Source organism: Artemia franciscana, chromosome 10 (genome assembly GCF_032884065.1).
Source record: "Artemia franciscana chromosome 10, ASM3288406v1, whole genome shotgun sequence".
In the NCBI taxonomy this organism is placed as follows: domain Eukaryota; kingdom Metazoa; phylum Arthropoda; class Branchiopoda; order Anostraca; family Artemiidae; genus Artemia; species Artemia franciscana.
The window spans coordinates 36223626-36239213 of NC_088872.1; the positions used below are offsets into that span (position 1 = coordinate 36223626).

General features: G+C 34.3%; 1 protein-coding gene across 6 annotated transcripts in view; it reads right to left on the reverse strand.

Moving 5' to 3' along the window:
* The window catches only part of LOC136032143 (ras-GEF domain-containing family member 1B-like), a 316559-nt gene that overhangs the window by 63150 nt on the left and 237821 nt on the right, over positions 1–15588 (reverse strand). For all 6 annotated transcript variants that reach the window (XM_065712317.1, XM_065712313.1, XM_065712316.1 and 3 more), the window contains one exon: positions 10553–10765. In XM_065712317.1, the coding sequence (XP_065568389.1) occupies positions 10553–10765 (213 nt within the window). The remainder of the gene's footprint in view (positions 1–10552; positions 10766–15588) is intronic.

Here is a 15588-nt window from a genome sequence, read left to right on the forward strand (position 1 = left end):
ATATACACTTATTGATTTACACATTTTAAAAGTAATTAACCAGGGATTCAAGGGACCGGTACCTCAAATTATATTTTGGTTAGGCCTGGGTATGATTTGGAAAACAATCAGAAATTCGATAGAAAAAAGAGCTATTCAACTGAAAGCAAGGAACAGATTTGAAACCTATTTGAAGAAGATTATTCTTTATATGAAGGGGACTGTCTCCTTCTTAGTTTCTTGCTGTAAGGTTTGACTTTTTTCCGAATTCTTGAAGAAAATTTGCAATTGGAGAAAAAAAAATTTCTCTAAGCACTGAAAAACTTTTGTTTAATGAGGAAGTTGTTGATATGAGGGCAGTCTCCCGTATATACAGAGTAATTTATATTTGCTTTAAGTTTTAAACTTGCTCCTTACTTTAGTTGAAAAAACATTTTTTATTTGTTTACTTACATTTCATGAAACTGTAAAGTTTCATGAATACAATATCTTTGGTAACGCAGAAAAAGTGATCAATTTTTCAACGATCTCCGTTTGGATTTTGATGGGTAATAATGGAGTGACCTGGCTTAAAGTATCCCGCTTAAAAGTAACCGAGACTCTAAAAAGCAGAATTTTTATACCAATATATATATATATCAAAAGAATTTGCTTATTATGCTGATTCCAAATAGATAAGTTTCATTAAGTTTAGTCTTAGCCATCAAAAGCTACGAGCCTGAGAAAATTTGTCTGATTTTCGAAAAAAGGGGCAAAGACCCTCTTGAAGTGATATAATTTAAATGAAAATCACACCATCAGATTCAGCGTATCAAAGAACCCTACTGTAGAGGTTTCAGGCTTATATCTAAAAAAATGTCAAATTTTGTAATCTTTGCCAGAAGAAAGGTCACGGATACGTGTTTATTTGTTTGTTTTTTTATTCCCCAAAGGTAATCGTATCGACCCAATGGACCTAGAACTTTGGTAGAGGACTTATTCTAACGGAAATGAAAAGTTCTAGAGCCATTTTTAAGTGACAAAAAATTGGATAGCAACTAGGCCCCCTCCCACGCCACTTTTTCACTTTTTCCCAAAATCATCCGATCAAAATTTTGAGATAGCTTTTTTGTTCAACATAGTTGAAAGGCCCAATAACTGTGTCTTTGAAGATAAAATTATCCCTTACAGCCCCTGGGGAAAGGTTTTTAAGTTATAAAATTTGCCGATTGTTCTATTGGGAAGTATGCATATATTTGTGGAAATGTTAAAGGTAATTATCCAGGGTAAATTTCCCCAGGATTGAATTTTTCTGTGGAGGTGGAGCCAGGTATCTTAGCGTTATTTAAACAACGATCAGAAATTAAATAAAAAAACAACAAGTTTTTTCAACTGAAAGTAAGGAGCAGCATTAAAACTTAAAACGAACATAAATTATTACGTATATAGGGGGGTTTTCCCCTCCTCAACACCTCGATTTTTACGCTAAAGTTTTAATTTTGTACCAATTCTTTAAAAACGACTCCTGAATCACATGGGTCGTTTAATTAGAACAATAAGTAACTTTTTGTAAGAGCCGGAAAACTGTAAAGTGAAGAGCGAGGTGTCGAGGAGGGGGGCCACCCTCCTCATATACGTAATAATTTATGTTCGTTTGAAATTTTAATGTTGCTCCTTACTTTCAGTTGAAGTAAAATTCTTATTTTTTATATTAAATAAAGCTTACAGACAAACATTTTTCTAAATGCAATGGAAAAAGTATGTCTAAGTATAATCTAATTATAAGTATAATCTAGTATAAGTATGTCTAAGTATAACTAAGATATAAACTCCCAAGCATTCAGTTCTGTTAAGCAATGCCGAAGTGTTGGACGGATATTTTTAAACAATATCGACAGTTTTGAACTTGGTTATCAAACACCAAGATATTTAATGCCTTTAGACTCAGTGTTTATAAAAAGTAACACATTATCAAAGTATTTTGTTCAAAACAAAACATTAAAACTAAGATTCAGAAAATCAAGTAAAAAAGTTTAATTCAACATTTTTATTTAATTTTGAATATCAAAAACCATATATTTGACGCCTTTATACTCCCTAACTGTAAAGAAGTCTTTTTTGAAGTAACAACTAGATAAATACAATCACTCTTGGAAAATTAATAAATAATAATAAAACACCATAAACGTATCCGTTTAGGGCGAAAATACAGAAATTCCCAGAATTCTGTTCGGGGGAAACATTTCTGATTATAGTGGCTTCATATATCAGCTCATGGGTACTCTTGCAATGTAAGGAAAAGGTGACGGCATATTTTTACCGAAATTGGTACTTATTAAGTTGTTTTCCTTTTGTTTTCTATAATTATACAAACTTTCTTGTGTACTAATACTTGCACTAATTACTAATAAGCAAATACATATTTAGGATCACGTAAAAAGCTGATTCTCTGATTGAATGTTATCAGTAGGTAGGCTTTTATATTTTTGTTATTGACAAGGATCGTTATTTACTTACCATTCATTACTATGAAGAGTTTGATTTATTATTTTTTTGCTACTCCTACCAAACCATATAGAAGAAATGGCCATGGAAAACTGGAAAGGGGTCACTCAGTCACAAATTAGAACTTTTACGCTGAATCGCACCAAAAATTGGAGTGCAACTAGGCTTCCTCCCCAACCCCTTTTTTTATTAAAAGCATTCGATCAAAACTATGAGAAAGCCATTCAGCCAAAAAAATTAATATGCAAATTTCGTTGTAATTATTCATATGCGGTGAGCCAAAATCAAAACACGCATTAACTTAAAAAAAGTTCAGAAATTAAATTTAAAAAAAAAAGTTTTTTAACTGCAATTAAGGAGCGACATTAAAACTTAAAACGAACAGAAATTATCCCGTATTTGAAAGGGGTTGTCCCCTCCTCAACGCCTCGCTCTTTACGCTAAAGTTTTTATTGTTTTAAAAAGTAGAGTTGTGAGGTTCCATCTTCCATCTTCTGCTTAAAAGTATTCCATCTTCTGCTTAAATATGCATGCTCGCTTATTCAGATTTTAAAAAGACACAAAAGGCCAAACCTATAACCTAAGTAAGTATATTTATGAAAAGACACGCTTTTATTCTATCTGAAACCTAACCCATACTGAAAGGTATTAAGTAATTGAAAAGAAAAGTAAGAAAAAGTATGTATATCTACCAAAAAAAAAAAAAATCTAAAGTTCACGATCCTTCTGGTTCGAACTTGGCACTTCTGGTACAGTTTCCAACACCATCATAGATGCGCACAAGCATTGAAATTGCACAAGTGCAGAGGTCCAAAGTAGCAATATTTAAGCGCTCAAATTTTAAATGATCATGGCATTTGTGGACATCGTTCAATACCCTGTAAATGAGCTACTACTGCAACTTTGAAAAATACATTCCGTACACGAGCATACGGAAAACAAAACTTTCAATTAGGAAAATATTGGAATTTACATCCAGTTTTTAAATATCCAAGCCAAAGGTTAGCAAACTCCCTTTGTGTTGAAAAGAACGTTTCCAAAAAAGCCTAATTCTTACTTTTGATATTGAAGAAAGCGTTTCAGTCCATGAAAATTGCATAGATTTTTTCTCCTTTGGAAAGACAACTTCCAAAACATCCGTCTTAGAAACGGCTGTCATGTCTATAAATTAATTGCTAAATACGAAATGGAGATATAACAGTTTTGGTCTTGTTTCTAAGGATTGAAATGGCCATCTTAACACGGATTACTTGTAGGGATTGAAAGGAAGCTTAATTATTAAACAAAATATCTAAATAATCCGACTATAGGAAATGGTGCACTACCATGCATGAATCATTAAGTGAACATTCAACAGATTACTAGGGATTAAAACCCAAAGGGCAATTTACATAATAAAAATATAGAACCCCCCTCTATTGATACGAATAGAAACTCATCGCAGCACCAAGCCCCCCTGGAGCAACACTGCAGCGCATACTGCACCACTAACTCACTCAGAATTTCAAGCTTAACTCCCTCCCATGAAGTTTCCACTACCTTCAAACCTTTTTCCAGGGTCTCTTCTCATCGGTCAGCCAAACGGCGTCCTGACTTTCGTTCGGCTCCAGCCGAAACACCAGAAACCAGTTTTTTTTGCAATACACTTTCCCTCGGTCACACAAAAGAAACCAATCACGCGCCAAAGAGGATACGAAGCTGGTGGAAGTGCCAAAATAAAAATTCCCATTGCCATCTAGCATTCGTGGTTTGTGTGAACCTCAGACATATTTTGAAACATATTAGTTCTTTCATCCTAAACTGCTGCAGACTTGTATTTTCATGCATTTTGAAATTTAGGGAGAGTAAAGAACCTCCCATTCTATTATCCATGCCAGCTTAAACCCAACTAGCAGATTCCCCCGAACTAACTTGATGTACTCTGTGCGGAATGGATTTTGAGTTATTCTTGACGAAAAAATTCGTCACGACAGAATAAAAATTCACCGTCCACAACAGAACAAGTGATGCTGCTGTATATTTTCTTTCCATGTTCCAAAGCTAAGTCGCCGAAGGATTGAATTTCACCAGTTACCCAGACTATGCGTTGCATTGTAAATACTAAACACTTTAAGTTGAAAATTGGAGCTGGAGTTTGATTTAGCAGGGAGTCAACGTTTAAAAAAGAAGTCCAATTTGGCTGTCAAAGTTGTTAAATAGCAACTAAATTCAATCCGATTCCAATGAAACTCCAGTGCATAGTGTACGTGTCTATATTTTCTCCTTTTTTGCTTTTGTCTCTCTCTTTTTTTGTATTTTATTTCTTTCTCCGTGCAATTGCAGCCGTAGAGCCTTGCGGGAGGGGAGGGGTATCCCGATTGCAATTTATCGCGTCGAAAACTGTTCAATTTTTAAGCGAAAACTCTATGACTGAGCAATCAAAGTAAAGATTTAAAAAACAATTTTTTTAATTAAAAAAGATGAGAGATTTGAATATCAGTTTTCCTATCTGTAAGATGAATCTGTCAAATCTTAAAAGACATGATATTAGTAAACAGCAGTCGGGAACAAATTAAGCGTTGACACAGGCTTTTCACATCAATTTCTTGCCATATCAATTATCCACTTCAGTAGGATAAGTGTGACGCAAAAAACAATGAAAAACACACTATTGAGAGATCTTGACTTTTGTGTCAACTTGTGTGATTATGTTGTGGATAAGGCAGTAGCTAATACCGAGATTTGCAACATGACTTAGGCAATATCAGTATCTTTTTAACAACAATCCACAGCTTAGATACCAATACAGTTCTGAAAACTTGATTTATTTTTGGGACATAGTGCGCGGTAGCGATGCTAGCGGCAGGAGACAGGAAACTGGCAGTCTGAATCTAAGAGTCGGAGCAATTCACAGCTTAGATACCAATTAGATCCCAATTGCGTTCCCGCCTATGGTGTTGTAGTACGATCTACGCGTCGGAGCGCGGGCTTGGAGGAGGCGCCAAGTTAAGATCTCTGTACCAAAAGGTTCTCATGGGCAAGATAGGAGTTTTCATAACTGTAATGGTATCTAAGCTGTGCAACAGGCCCATCAATCATAGGTTTAGACGAGCTTAGACGATTCTTTTTCTTGTTTTGATTAGTATGGAGACGATGACGCATAATCTCATTGCCGGAATCAAATTCCCGAAACTGCATCGTATTACTGCAGTTTTGTTTGAACCCCGGGTTCCGTATTACCAAGCTAAACTCAACTTAACTTTATTAATATCAAATAATCAATACATGCATGTCTTCCAACACCCCCACAAATGGCTCCATGGCCTGTGAACGTGAACGAAAACATTACAATCATATCTATCAAGACTCATAATACAAGATAAGGGAGATAAACACAGAAATGAAAAAAATAACAAAAAAGAAAAGCGGAGGAAAAATGCAAAAATTGTATGGAAACTTTTGTTTAAAATTATTTACACTCAATTGAAGTGGCCAACTAATAAATAATACTACTATTATTTACATATAAAAAATAAAAAGAGCGAAAAAAATAATTAGAAGAATTAATCCAAATGACTTTTCATTAAGCTTTTGAAGACCACGATCGATATGTATATGTATGACCGATGCGTATGTGGGGCTAAAATCTGACCTCACGGTTGGAGTCCTAACAACCAATAAAACTTCGGAGTTACGAGTTCCATGAAGATTTACACTAATTCGGGGTTGTAGAAAATTCGAAAAACAAGAGGGAAGTTGACCATGAGGATATTTATGAATAAAAATAGCACAAGATAGGAAATACTGTGGACAGAACTTATGGAGAGAATTTATTGACGAACTATTCGTATCTGAAACTAACTGACGGGCCTTTTCATGAAAAATAGAAAGTGGTTTTAATAGGGATGGGAAAGTACTCATCCAAACAATAGAACAGTAATTTAGGTTCGGCTGCATGAGAAAATTATAAAGAAGCTTTAAAATATATCCAGGAAAAATATACCTTAGCTTATCATGCCTAAGTTTCTTGACACTTTTAATCGGAGAAACTTAATATGGATCTTAAATGAAAGATTCTCATTGACAAGGACTCTTAGAAACCAAACAAACTTTTTTTGCGATCTAAAAATAATACCTTTAGAGCTAAGAATAATATTCGAACCAGGAAATTGCAAGCCAATTCTGAAAAGAAATTGAGACTTGGAAACATTTAGAGCGAGACAATTTGCTTCAAACCACTCATAAGCCACTCTCTCAGCATCAGTATTTGAAGCTTTATTAGCAAATTATTTTGATCCCGCTCGGCACAAACAAGCGTACTATCATCAGCAAATGCAAATAAATCAACATTTTGTTCAATATATATTCAATTAGGATACTGCAACTCATCTGTATGACATATTGCAACAAATGGACCTTGGCGCATCTCTTATAGCCAAATATAAGTCATTGGTATACATAATGTAAGCAAAGGACCAAGGATATATCCTTGTAAATTGTAATTGTCGCTGAGATCAATCCCCCTACGCCACAACAGGATGACTAGATACAATAAATTTTTACACATTTTTTTCCTGTAGCCTACATCTAAGGATATATAATAAAGCTTTCTTGCTGAATGACTTAAGCTAATGCCAAAAAAAGTTCAGACAAAATGAACAGTGCAGGCTCTAACTAGCTCCGAATTTTAATTAAATCTCATTCTGAATTGGTTCGTATAAGCTAACGCTCATTGTGAATGGGCCCTTAGTACTTAAATGATTCTACATTATACTCAAGGGACAAGTGTTCTCCAATTATGTATTCGAAATAGAGAGGGGATGGATATGATTTAGATAATTTAACCTCTTTCCCAAAAGTTTTCTTTGTGAAAAGACTTTCTTTTATAGCCTTTTTATCATAAGAATGTCCGCAAATGAAACTAGATCCGTCCATTGGGAGTACCAAGATTCCCTTGGCATCCTTGAGAGGCGGTGGGGGGGGGGGTCAAAACACGCAATATGTATATTAATAGGAACGAAGTTTCAATTATTCTAAAATGAGAGGGAGCGGTTTCTCTCAAGAAGATGTGGATACTGTTCTATTTGATAAAATACATCTCGTCATCACAAATCACCCCACTTGAACTAAGAGTTAGTATATTCAATACAGAACGAATGCAATTATTGCTTAGCACCGCTCAAACTTTTAAACAAGGCACGAAAAGAAGCGCACTCGGTCCTTAGACCGAGTCATGGTCTAATGACATTCGTGTCATGTCCTTAGAGGACATGACACCCTTGGTCCTTTTAGTTGGAAATCATGCATACAAACATATAATCTTTTTGCTAAAATCAATTTATTATTTCTAGATTCAGTTAGAAGTTCTCCTCCACTTTTCTTCCTCCTTTTCTTGCCATTCTTTGTGAGAAATTTATTTTACTTTTTGACATTCCATTTGTGTAGTCTATAGTTTGACAAGGGTATATCTCCTTTCTATTCAGTATTAAGGTTTGTGTGTTGTTGTTTTCTATTTCTGCTTTTTGTCTTTTTTCTTTTTTACTTGACATAAATTGCAAATTCAGTTCTATCAGAGCTAGTAGCAAATTCTTTGGAATAAATTTTATGTTATACTGATGAAGGTGGTCACTTGCAAAATGATGGTGCCCATGAAGAAAAACACATGATTCCCTTGAAAGACCCTTGAAATATCCTTGGACACCCTTGGTCCTTGTATTTCTACTTATTCCCCAGTTGGCAATCATATATACAAACATATAATTTTCTTGCTAAAATCAACTTATTTCAAAATTCAGTTAGAAGTTCGTTGATTCCACTGTTTACTAAAAGGACAAACGATTTCTAATTGAGTGTTCGGGATAAAGGAGGAGGAATGTCTTGTTTATACATGTGGAATATTTCGATTCTCTGGAAACCATTAAGTCTAGGAATTAGGCAAATGCCAATTCTTTACTGGAAAATTAAAGTTTTAAGTAGGAAGTTCATTGTAAACATTTCTCTGAAGTTTCCAATGCAAAGTCCTTAATGCAAAATATAGTAATTTTCTGGTGTTTCCATGCCACTGTGAAACACGTAGTAAAAATATAGACAATGTTATAGATATTTTAAATTAAGCACTAAGCTGATGGTAAATTGGATTTTCGGACATTTCGGAAATTTGGAGAAGTAGGTGTTACTTACCTATAAATAATATTGGAAAGTTCGTCCAGGTAGTTATGAGGTATCGTGATGTTTTCTTAAATAATTAGTTTAATGTCTTTTCATATGTTTGTTGCTGTATTTCTTTCACTTGTTTTGTTTATGTCACCATGGCCCAATTGGGCTTTTCGTGTGAATAAATCTATATATCTATCTATCTAAACCCACCCAAACAAACAGGATCAAGGATGGAAAAATGTTTGAAATAAATCAGCAGGACTCCATCCCCTCTTGGTGAAAATCGAAAATAGAGGGCTAAAAATCAAATCCCGGTGATTTCAGTTAATTTCTGTCAAATACAGAATATCCATTTGTTCAAGTCCCAATTTAACAAAGGAATCATTCATCACTCTAGCCTCCTGATCTGATGAGAATACGAGTTGGAGGGGTTATCTTGCTCCTTCCTCTGCGTCTTTTCCATTCTTCATTGTTTTGCTTATTATCCTTCAACCCCCATCTTCTTTATCTCTTTTTAGCTTTCGTGTCCAGTATATCTTAGCACTTAAATTTTTAAACCGACGGGGACTGATTAACTGATGATCTGTCACTTCAGGTGCTATTGTGTCATATTAGACGTAAGGGCAAAGACGTTTAACCAATAAATAAATAAAAGGTAAAAAGAAAAATAATCATATGTTTACTGTGATGTTTAATTTAAAGTATTTCGGATTATGTTTAAAAATTATGTTTACCAGCTCCCTTTTCTTTTGCGCACCGTTGGCTAGAGAGTCTTTTAGGTGGAGTACGTATTCTAATATTTACATTAATTAGTTTATCAATAGGAATGATAACCCCAAGCGAAGCAAAGGTCATCTGTGGGAACCGAAGGCTGACCTGCAAACCGTTGAGACCGGAGGCAAAGAACAAAATCCAGCAAATCTAGAGTATTCAGGCCGGAAAAGTAGAATTTTGCTAACTATTTTTTAGAATTGTAGGCGTTGCTGCAACACAATATGAATTTAGAACACTCATTCGTCAAAAAAAAAGGTCCAGAAAACTCGATTGAAACGACGATACACGATTGCCAAAGATCCAATCCACCGACTAGAAACTGGCAAGTTTGGCAAACAAGGACTATGGAAAAAAAAACAATTTGGCAAAAAATCCGAGAATATTTTGATATTTTTCAAGTAAACACTTAGAAATTTTTTTGAAAAATATTAAAAAATTGATGAATTGCATAAAAAAAGAAGAAAGACAAAACAACAAATAAACATAAAACTATGTCCCCATGACGAAAATATTAAAGCTTCTATACAAAATTTAGCACAGCTCGAAAAACATCCCACTAATTTTTAAAACGAAGCAATCAAACAACTCAAGTACTCTCAACTGGATAAGATTTTATCAAATTTATACTCGCAAGTCCAAGGGTCCTTGGGTGGGGATGGGGTATCATTAGCTATAACCACCCTCAAAATACGGTATATGCATTCACTTTTATTACGCTGGAATCAAATTTAACTCAGTATTAAGAGATCTCTTAAAACTAAACACATTCATATACATCTATTTGAATATATATATATATATATATATATATATATATATATATATATATATATATATATATATATATATATATATATATATATATATATATATATATATATATATATATATATATATATATATATATATATAAATATATATATATATATATATAATATATATATATATATATATATATATATATATATATATATATATATATATATATATATATATATATATATATATATATATATATATATATATATATATATATATATATGTATAAATATATATATATATATATATATATATATATATATATATATATATATATATATATGTATATGTGTGTGTGTGTGTGTGTGTGATTTTGAAAAAAACGGTCGTTTTCAGGAAGATATAAAAAATTCTAACCTACCTTAGTTACACCAGGATCATTGAGTTTTTGTTGTGTCCAACTAAGTCTTATCACCTCTCCAAGTAAAGCATGCGGCTTAATAAAGAGTCGAGAAGACAAGACAAAGGCAAAGATGTATGTTCTGTCGGGATAATACATTGTTGTGGGTACTAAGTGCTGTATCAGCGCTTCAAGAGATCCAGAAACCAGGTCAGTGTCTCTGTACACGAGGGACTAAAAAAAACGTTAATAGATTTACTATGTGCATCCATGAGCATGTATATTATTACTACTGTTAGTAATACATCGAAGCACAATGCCATTCGAGGCAAAAGCAGCACAAAGCAATGCCATCTCTTTAGCTATATTTGTCCCAAGGGTCGCCACTCCTCAAGGGTGTGGTGACCTTTAGTATTACGTAGATCTCAGGAATTAGGCATCATAATACCTGTTTGAATTATCCTATATATTGCGTACATGTGATAGCGGAAAGTGACAATCTGCGACAGGCAGGGTTGAACCACAGTCTCCGCAACTTCCAAACGCAGTTTTATCAATTGCGCTGTCAATATAGAATCCATCACACTGTAATATTTGCATTATAAAATTATAATTTTTAGAGCCGATGAAATCTGCTAGCCAAAGTACTGTATCCCACGACTATCTACAACAGGGGACTCCCCACCAAAGTGCCCAAAAGAGAGCTTTGTTTCTATGTTTGTTTCTATATTTGTTTATAAAGCAAAATTTTGAAGTGTGACTTCCGAGATATAAAACCCAATCTTATTACTAACTGCACTTAGTTTGCATGAACCGTCTCTCCTCCCCCCCCCCATTAAATACCAGATATTTCAAGAAAAACCTTTGCAGAAATGTCAACATAAAAAAAACTAAATTTTATCTTCGAATTATGGTTCTCTTTTTACCCTACTCAGTTTCCTGGTTCCACGCACTTTCCGGTTTTCCTTCACCGCTCTCAGCTATCTTGGCAACAAAGAACTGAAATTAAAATCAGCCTAAGGCAACAAATTGCAAATTCCAACTTATTTCACGCACATAAATCCAGACTAAAGTCAAATGTTTAATTTCAAAATTTTTGTTAGAATTCTGCCAGGGAAATGTTGAAACACTGTTTAATATGAAATTACAGATTAAGCCAATAACGTTCAGGTTAAATATTTTTGGTTGTCGGAAGGATCTTCTTTTTTCTCTATGCCTTTTCAGGGCCAGATCACAATTTGCGCCTTATTGAAAAAAACAAACGAACAAATGACCGTGGATTGTCAGCTAAATTCACATACACTGACATTTGTTCTCTAAGGTTTAGATAATTTTTCAATTATGAAAGTGAGAAAGCTGAAAACATTTCAAACGTTTTTTGTTTCCAGTGAAGCGCAACTTGTGTTCTAGTATTGAGAAGGCATAGGGATTATTAGCCCTACTCATATTAGTTTTTGCTCGTTTTGACTTTGAATCGGCTAATTATTGTACTTTTTGTTCGTTTTGAGTTTCAGCTATTAATTTACAGTGAATTGATATAGTTTTACGATTGGAAGATTATTTGACTTTATTTTTCCTCATTCTTGGCTTGTGGGAAAAGTTTTTTAAATTAATTTCTGATCGTTTTTTATTGACATATCCTTTTTCATGAAAAAAAATGTTGTATATATTTTCAGTTTTCTACAATAAGAATCCATAGTATGGGTTGATATTTGTATGTTAGAGAAACTTTTCCAACAAATTTTAAATTTTGACACAAACAGTATTTTTAATTTAATTTTATAGTTTCTGAAGTTGACCTGAAAAACAAACGTAATATCATTCCCGAAAAAATCTATCAATGCTCTTTGACAACCTGGATACACTTACACTCTTTTTATTTATTTTAATTGTAAGAGTAGAAGTTGTAATAGAATAACCCCAAAGGTTTCAACTTAATTTCTTGAAAAGCTGGGACAAATAATCGAACTCTCTCATATATAGAATAATTTCCCGTTGTTTTCAGTCTAGGGCTGCTCCTTACGTTCAGTCGAAAAACTTTTAATTAAGTTTCGGATAATTTTTCAAATAATGCCGGTAAATCTGGTTCTCCCTTCATGAAAAATTCACTTTGTTCGCGGAAAACTCATCCTTGAAAAGTTCTTTCATGTAAACTGTAGCCCCCATGTAACCCTAGTTGCTCTCGGTATATTGCTGAGGTGTCTTATTAGCAACCATTTAACACAATGCCTTTTTATTTGTTTTAAAGCAACATTTAGTTTTAAAGCATAATGGGCTAATTGCATAATTGTAGGAGGTTGACATGCCTAATACCCTTAGAGACAGAGTTGATGGACCAATCTACTATACTGAACAAAATGGCTGTCTCAAAATTTTGACTGGATGCGTTCGGAAAATGAATGGGCTTGAGAGAAGTGCTGCTTGCCCTCCAGTCTCTTGTTACTCTTAAAAAGTGCACCAAACACTCCCGCTGTAAAAACAAATCTACGACAAACATACGACAACAAATGACCATCTCAAAATTCCTGTCAGGTATATTTCGGGAAAACACAAGGAGGGAGGTATCCACTCTCCCATCACTCTGAATCTGAAAAAGGGCACTAAAACTTCTGAATAGCAATCCAATAAGCCTCCTCTGAAGTTTATAAGATCACCCTTCCTATATCAACCTTATTTTCATCTTTAAATACATAATTTCCAGACCTTTCAACTACGTTGAGCAAAATGGCTACCTCAATTTATTTTTTTTTACCTCAAAATTTTGATTGGATGTATTCGGGGAAATGGCGGGCGTTTCAGGATCCGATCGCTTTTGACAATTAAAATGGACAGTAGCCCTTTCAATTTTCAATCGAATGAGCCTTTTTAGAAGTTTCTACGACAACAAATGGCCATTTAAAATTTCTATCAGATTCATTTTAGGAAAATACGAGGACTGTGGGGTGGAGGGGTATCTGACCTTCAATCACTTTTAATCTTATACAGGATAACAGAACTTATAATTACCAATCTAATGAGCCCCCTCCGAAGTTTCTACGACTCTCTTCCTATACAAACTTTCTATGCCCCCAGGGCATAACTTACGACCCTTTTCCTGAGGGCTGTGGAGGGTTGTCATCCTCAAAGACATAATTTACATGCCTTTTAACTATTAAAGGGTTTGTTGCCCTCTAATAACTTTCGAACATTATAAGAGGCACTAGCCCCTTCAATTTCCAATCTAGCCATTTTAGAAGTTTCTACGACAACAAATAGCCATCTCAAAATTTCTATCAGATACATTTCGGGAAAATATGAGGTGTGGGGGTATACAACCTCCGATCACCCTGAATCTTAAAGAAGAAACTAGAACTTTTGATTACCAATCCAATGAGCCCTCTCCAAAGTTTAGATGATCCCCCTTTCTATATAAACCTTAAACGTCCCCAGGGCATAACTTATAACCCCTGCCCTTTGGACTTTTGCGGAAGGTTGTCATCCTCAAAGACATAATTTCCGGATCTTTCAACTATATTGAACAAAATGGCTGTCTCAAATTTTGATTGAACGAGACTGGGGAAATGGTGGTTATGGGAGATAGTTGCCCTTCGATCATTTTCAACTATTAAAAAGGGCATCAGCCCTTTATTCTAACCCCGGGCCCTGGTTTAAACAAAAAAAAAACTAAATAAATAAATCATGCATTGTGTCCACATCGCTCTTTACTTAGACAGCGCTACTGCGCTGCCTATGATCTCTGAACCAAAAAAGCTCAATCCTGATTTATGGTGAATTCACCTATGGGTCTAAATTAGGTGAACCTCATTTAGTTCTTCAAATTTCACATTTTTTTTATTTATGGCGTTAGCTGGTATTTTCTATTGGAATTCAGTGTACAAGATTACTCTTTGGCTGTTGCCACCTAATAACTAAAATTTCTGACAAATTCTAAGAACAACAAACTATAGGGGCAACATTGAGAACTTCGGAAATCTCTACTGCGAGATTCAAAGTTTGTTGTCACCATGAAACTTCTAAAAGTAACTAGTATGTGGCATTTATAAGTTAGTACAAGTAAGTACGCTCAGAGATCTCCAGGCAAAAATAAACTTAACGATCGAAATAGGAGGAATACAGAGTTATGTAATATGTTCGGGTACTAATAATTTAATAACCAAAACACTTTTAGAAACCAGTGTGCAATTCGTTGCTGTCCGTTCATCACCCCGATCATCAGACTGTAACTCATTGAAACTCAAATAACTTTTAACAAATGAATACTAACCACCTATGCACAGTGATCACACAGTGACCTATGCACACAACTAACTACCCATGAAAATTCACAACCAGCACAGCTCCATAATCGAAAAATCCTCTGCTAAAAAGATTTTACTTATATTTAATCAATTCTACAGCATGGTGCATTTTTAACCAGTAATTAGCACCAGCATGGTGCATTTTTAACCAGAAATAACACAGCTCCAAAATCGTACAATCCTCTGCTAAAAAGATTTTACTTATATTTCATCAATTTTACAGCATGGTGCATTTTTAACCAGTAATTAGCACCAGTATGGTGCATTTTTAACCAGAAATAGCACAGCTCCATAATCGAACAATCCTCTGCTAAAAAGATTTTACTTATATTTCATCAATTTTACAGCATGGTGCATTTTTAACCAGTAATTAGCACCAGCATGGTGCATTTTTAACCAGTAATTAGCACCAGTATGGTGCATTTTTAACCAGAAATAGCACAGCTCCATAATCGAACAATCCTCTGCTAAAAAGATTTTACTTATATTTCATCACTTTTACAGCATGGTGCATTTTTAACCAGTAATTAGCACCAGCATGGTGCACTTTTAACCAGTAATTAGCACCAGTATGGTGCATTTTTAACCAGAAATAGCACAGCTCCATAATCGAACAATCCTCTGCTAAAAAGATTTTACTTATATTTCATCAATTTTACAGCATGGTGCATTTTTAACCAGTAATTAGCACCAGCATGGTGCATTTTTAACCAGTAATTAGCACCAGTATGGTGCATTTTTAACCAGAAATAGCACAGC